Source organism: Asparagus officinalis, chromosome 6 (genome assembly GCF_001876935.1).
Source record: "Asparagus officinalis chromosome 6, Aspof.V1, whole genome shotgun sequence".
NCBI lineage: Eukaryota > Viridiplantae > Streptophyta > Magnoliopsida > Asparagales > Asparagaceae > Asparagus > Asparagus officinalis.
In genome coordinates, this window is record NC_033799.1 from 11,952,663 (window position 1) to 11,958,662 (window position 6,000).

Here is a 6,000-nt window from a genome sequence, read left to right on the forward strand (position 1 = left end):
ATCACCCCGTCACTCATCCTGATCCGAACAGTACCAATACCACCAATAGAGCATTTGTGATCATTCCCCATGAGCACGAAATCCCCTCTTTCCAACTCCTGAAAGCTGGAGAACCAATCCCTCCTAGGGCAAATGTGGTATGTAGCACCCGAATCCAATATCCACTCTGTAGAGTAGGCAACACAAACTGACGGCAGTGCAGATAACGAGTAGCCCGAAGAATCCGAATCTGAATCGTTGCCACTAGCCTTGACAACATTCGCCTCTGAAGCTTGAATAGCTTTTCCCTTATTCTTCCCGGCTCGATCAACTAACTTTGGGCAATCGGCTTTCCAATGTCCATCTTCTTTGCAAAAGGCACATTGATTCTTACGAACTCCAAGATGTGCCCCTCTAGACTGCGACCTCCCACTACGGTTTGGACCCTTTGCTCTTGCGACCAACGCCCCCGCTACCGGCTCAAACGAAGTCTCCTTATCCTTCTTTCGAAGCTGATAATTCACAAGTGCAGCGGTGACCTCACTATACGAAAGAGATGCCTTCCCATTAATAAGAGTAAGAACGAAGGTCTCATATTCCTCGTCAGGCAAGGAACTCAATAGCAACAACGCCTTGTCCTCATCTTCAATCTTAACATCCACATTCGCCAAATCCGCAAGAAGCTTCGTGTAGTGGTTCATGTGATCACCAATGGAGGTTCCTTTCTTCAACTGGAAGCGGTAAAGCCTCCTCTTCAAATGCAAGCGATTCTCCACACTCTTGGTCAAATACTTGCTCTCAAGGATCTCCCAAATCTTCTTTGCAGAAGTCTCATTGATCACATCATACTTTAGATCTTGAGTGAGACAAGACCTAATCACACCACACGCCGTTCGATTCATCTTTTTCCAAACCTTCTCATCAATGTTGTCCGGTTTCCCGTCCAACTCCAACGTATCTTCCAAATTTTGCGCGTTGAGCGCATCCATGACTTCGCATCGCCAAAGTCCAAAATTGTTTGTGCCATTGAACTTTTCCACATCAATCTTCATTGAGTGGATATTCAAGCTTTGGACGGTCTTCACGCCGGAAGTACTGCCCACAACTCCTTCTTTCTCGGCCATAATCCTCAAGGCACCACCAAACCAATGCGGAAACAAACGAGAAATAGATCCAAACTGAAAAAGACGAGATTTTTACAAAAAAAGATCCCACCTTTATCACCAAACGAAGCCCTAGATGAACTTCCAAAGCGATCTACTCCTCCAAAATAGCCCAAGCGTAGCCCGAGCTCTGATACCACTTGTTGTGACTGATGCTTTGAGAAACCAAACCAAAGAACGCCGAGAGAAAGACTAAACAAAACACAAACACCAAGGTTTTACGTGGTTCGGCAAATTGCCTACGTCCACGGGGCAAGAAGGGGGTGGGTTTTCACTAATAGAGAAGGAGAGTACAAATTGAGATTACAAATCGCTCAAACGAACCAACTAATCTCACCAACAAATCTCTCAATCTCTCAACCAATAACCCTAACAAATAGCTCAGAAAGATCTCTCTTTTTCTGTGCTCCAAAACCCCAAAACTCACCTTACAAAACCCTCAAATCGTATTGGTATTTATACCAAAACAGAAACCCAAACAGACTGCAAATAGGAATTCTAACTTTCCAAAAAACCCGTCATAAGTCGACTTATCAGTCTGCATAAGTCGACTTGGCAGAGCGAAAAACAGCAACTGGAGAAGAGATCATAAGTCGACTTATCAGACCTGATAAGTCGACTTGGCAGAGCAAAAAACCAACAATCCAGAGCAGAACGTAAGTCGACTCATGCACCAACATAAGTCGACTTACCATAAGTCGACTTATGCCTGTGCATGAGTCGACTTATGACCAAAAATCTGCTTTTTCCAATTCTTCTCCACATGCAGCAGATCGGTATTTTGCTCGGGATACTCGGATGAAAGATGAGCTTCAAAGGCTCAATGATGCCGTTCCTCGTATCCTAGCTGTTGTGGAGATGGCTGAGAGCGGGCAGCAAGAAATTACTGGAGCACTCAAGAAATGGCTGTGGCAACTAAAAGATGCGTTGGATGAGGCTGAGAACGTACTTGATGAGCTTGATTACCTTAAGCTACAGAAACAAGTTGAGGGGAAAGCCTCAGAACATGAGAAAGCCTCAGGCAGCAAAGAACATGGTTATAGTGGTAAGTGATGGCTTTTTAAATGTCAAAAAAAAAAAAAAGAAATTTCGCCTTCTTGTTATCAGTTTTTTTATTTCATAACTGAAAGGTTAGCAATCAGATGCTAAAAAATAATTGATTGTTTTTCGAATTTAATCAGTAAAAGACAAATGAACTTCCCTACCAATTTCGCGTGCAGGCAGGGGTAAAGTGCGTGGTTTTCTCTCCGAGTCTACACGGAAAGTTGGCGAAGCCTTCAAATCTGATCCCACCCTCGAGAGACTGAGGGGGGCTGTGAAAAGGCTAGATGAAGTCGCGGCGGGCGTGGGAGATTTCATCTCTACACTACAACTACTAGAATTCCAACGACTGCATCAACAACATCAAACTCAGAGCACAGTTCCCGATAGTGAAACTGGATCAGGTCCAACTGAGATCCGGGTTCCTGATCGTAATGCTGGACCAGATCTAACTGAGGGAAAAGTGTTTGGACGAGATGAAGAGAGGGAGGAACTGTTAGAGTGGTTGAAAAAGGATGAGAGCAGTACAAGTGTATCTCTTTTTTCCATTATTGGCCTTGGAGGAGTGGGCAAGACCACCCTCACACAACTCGTCTATAAGGACGACAGCTTAACTAATTCCTTCGATCACAAGATCTGGGTGACTGTCTCCACTCACTTTGATGTCGAAAAGGTCATGGCAGATATAATAGAATTCGCCGAGACAAAGAGACCTAAAGTCACAGAACTTCCCGCTCTGCAAAAAGCTCTTAAGAAACTGGCATCGTCCGGGAAATTTCTCCTTGTCTTGGATGACGCATGGAATGGTGACAATCGTTCTGGGTGGGGTAAATTGTTTGCTCCTTTGACGAGCGGCCATAAAGGAAGCAAAATCTTGTTAACTACTAGAAGTGTGACAGTTGCAAAAATGGCTGCATCGGCTTTGGGGGCTTTGGGGGGATCAAGAAATGAGCCAATGAAACTAAAACCTTTAGATGATGACAAGTTCCTATCACTTTTCAACCAATATGCATTTGCTGGTGTAGACTCTTGTGATTATAGGAAGTTGGAATCCATTGGCAAGAAAATAGCAAGAAGGCTCGGGGGCTTACCATTGGCTGCAAAGACGATTGGGGCGCTATTGAATACTGAGTTAGATGATCGTCATTGGAACGGAATTTTGCATGCGGACAATATATCCGATCAAGCACAGAAGAGGGATGGTGTGATGACAGTTTTGATGTTAAGCTACCATCATTTACCAATGCACTTAAGACCATGTTTTGCTTATTGCAGCATTTTCCCTCAAGATTATGAGTTCAATAAAGATGATCTAGTCTTCATGTGGATGGCTCTTGGCCTCATTCAAAAATCTTCCCACCAGACACTGGAGGACACCGGAAGGGGCTACTTCGACTATTTAGTGAAACTATCATTACTCGAACAACTTCAATACAGCGACGGCTACAACATGCATGATCTTTTGCATGATCTAGCACGTAAAGTGTCTGATGGTGATTGCTTTAGATTTGTCGGAGACATGTCAATTGACAAGATCCCGAATACGGTACGTCATCTACATTTTGAAACCGACAAACTTGACCTTCTTAAAGATGTGGGCAAATGGAAGAATCTCCGCACGCTTGTGTTAGTCTTCAGAGGATATGTTAATGAGCATGCTAAGGCTTTTGAAGACGCGTTTAAGTCACTGGAAAGCATTCGGGTGCTGCGCCTAGATGTTGACGGCATGAACGTATTGCCAGAGGCAATTGGTAACCTGAGGCATATTAGATATTTGTCGATTTGTCATCAGATTTCTCGGTTACCTAGTTCATTCTGTAGGCTCTACCAACTGCAGGTCCTTGTCTGTCGTCATGATAGTACTGCTACTGAGACTGTTCTTGGCTTGAATAATCTTATTAGTTTGAGACACTTGATACCATGTGGAGCTTACTATGAAAAAATCGAGGGGATCGGGTCATTAACTTCACTTCAAGGTTTGTCGTTCGCTGCTGAAGCCTACAAATTGAGCGAATTGAAGGAGATGAGAGATTTGCGGGAACTGAAGATCCGTGGCCTTGAGAGTCACAATCATCACGAGGAAGTCAGTACTATCGAGTTGCATCGTAAAAAGAACCTCCTCAAGTTAGAGCTGGTTCGGTTTGATGACAGTGATGTGGCCGATGAGTATGAACAGATGTTTGATCGCCTGCAGCCACCTGATGGCCTCAGGGAACTGAAAATCAACGGATACCAAGGCGCCAGGTCTCCATGTTGGATGGACCCAGACCTATTAATAAATCTGGAGCGCGTGAGCCTTGAATGTGGCAGGGCATGGAAGCACCTTCCTTCTCTCGGGAAGCTCCCGTACCTCACGCGTTTGACATTGTCGGCACTGCCATCCCTTCAGCAAATTAACTGTGAAGGTGGCTTTCAACAACTAAAGCAGTTATCTATTTATGATTGTGAGCAATGGGAGGAGTGGTGTGGATTAGAAGCAGAGGCGGTACCCTGGTGCCCTCTCCTCAAGGAACTTGTCATCAGGAAGTGTCCCAGACTGAAGGCGCTGCCCCCCCTGCCCCTCGGTCTCCAATCATTGGAGTTGGAAGACGTGGGATTGTCTGATTCCCCGACGTTCTGGGTGGGCAGCAGCTGCGGTGAGCTCTTCGTCCGCGTCCTCTCCCTCCCTCTCTGATTTGATGATAAAAAAGTGTGGAGAGCTGACATCCGTGGCTGCAGGCTTGTTCCGACATCATCTCACGTCTCTCAGGGCGTTGTGGATTGAGAATTGCCCTAAGCTGAGGATGTCTCCTGACACAGTTACCCCAGTTGATTGTTTCGCTCTCCCATCACTCCGATCCCTTTGGCTTGTTGATTGTGGTGGATCTGACGGTCTCACTCCTGCGTTATTAATGCAAGGTTCCCTCACTTCTCTTTTAGCCCTTGCATTACGTGGAGCTAACCACATAACAGCCTTTCCCTTCGAAGTGGAGTGTAGAAGATTTACTTCACTGAGGGTGTTGAGACTGACAGGGTGTGATGAGCTGGCATCAGTGGAGTGTCCCAAGCTTGTGCAAGCAGCTGCAGCGGCAACTCCAGCATCAATAATCAAGCGGGAAGAGGAGCAGGGGTTCACATCGACTGTTGAAGAACTTGAAATCGATGACCCGTTCCTGCTCCACGTAGAGCCATTGAGAAAACTCACGTCTGTCAGGCGGCTAGAAATAGGAGATGGTAGTCATCTGGAGGCTGCTCTCGCGGAGCCATGGCTGTTGCAGAATTCAACTTCTCTGCGAAGTCTCTATCTGTGGGGTAAAGCAAAGATCTTGCCTTCTAGCCTCCAAACACTCTCCTCCCTCGAGTACTTGACACTTGGTGAAGCTTGTGATCTCCAATCGCTGCCACAACTACCTCTCTCTCTGCGAACGCTGATGATCGGGGGCTGCAACGAGACGCTGAAGGAGCGATGCCGGGAGAATGAAGGTGCTGATTGGCCCAACATCCAAACACATCCTCGCATCTATCCTTGAATAGCCGCGTTCAAGTAAATCTCTCTTCCTCATCTGATGTTGTATCTTTGCTGTTCAAAGGTCGCATATAGCCAATGATTCGCTCTAGTCATGGCATTTTTATGGATAGCTTTGTAATATCCCCAATTTCCTGTTGGTAATAAGTCTATATCAGAAATATTAAGTTAGAAAAGGACTTCTATGCAAAGAAAGAAAATAATAAATAACTATAGCAATTGTTATGGGGCTTGCTGCAATTAGATATTTGTTAAGGAGATATGAATAAATGAAGGGGTCTCCATTTGTTTAGGGTTTGCGGACTTTTATGA

The 6,000-nt window shown here is 45.3% G+C and overlaps 2 protein-coding genes across 2 annotated transcripts; both read left to right on the forward strand.

Moving 5' to 3' along the window:
* LOC109845752 (putative disease resistance RPP13-like protein 1) lies at positions 1,941 to 4,872 on the forward strand. The gene is made up of 2 exons (XM_020415023.1): positions 1,941 to 2,187; positions 2,363 to 4,872. The coding sequence occupies exons 1-2, from the start codon at positions 1,941 to 1,943 to the stop codon at positions 4,855 to 4,857; spliced, it is 2,742 nt and encodes a 913-aa protein (XP_020270612.1). The 3' UTR covers positions 4,858 to 4,872.
* LOC109845753 lies at positions 4,967 to 5,692 on the forward strand. The gene has a single exon (XM_020415024.1). The coding sequence runs from the start codon at positions 4,967 to 4,969 to the stop codon at positions 5,690 to 5,692; it is 726 nt and encodes a 241-aa protein (XP_020270613.1).

Coding starts and splice junctions, on each gene's coding strand:
- LOC109845752 (XM_020415023.1), top strand. CDS start 1,941: ATGAAAGATGAGCTTCAAAGGCTCAATGATGCCGTTCCTCGTATCCTA. Junction 2,188..2,362: donor CAAAGAACATGGTTATAGTG/GTAAGTGATGGC, acceptor TTTCGCGTGCAG/GCAGGGGTAAAGTGCGTGGT.
- LOC109845753 (XM_020415024.1), top strand. CDS start 4,967: ATGTCTCCTGACACAGTTACCCCAGTTGATTGTTTCGCTCTCCCATCA.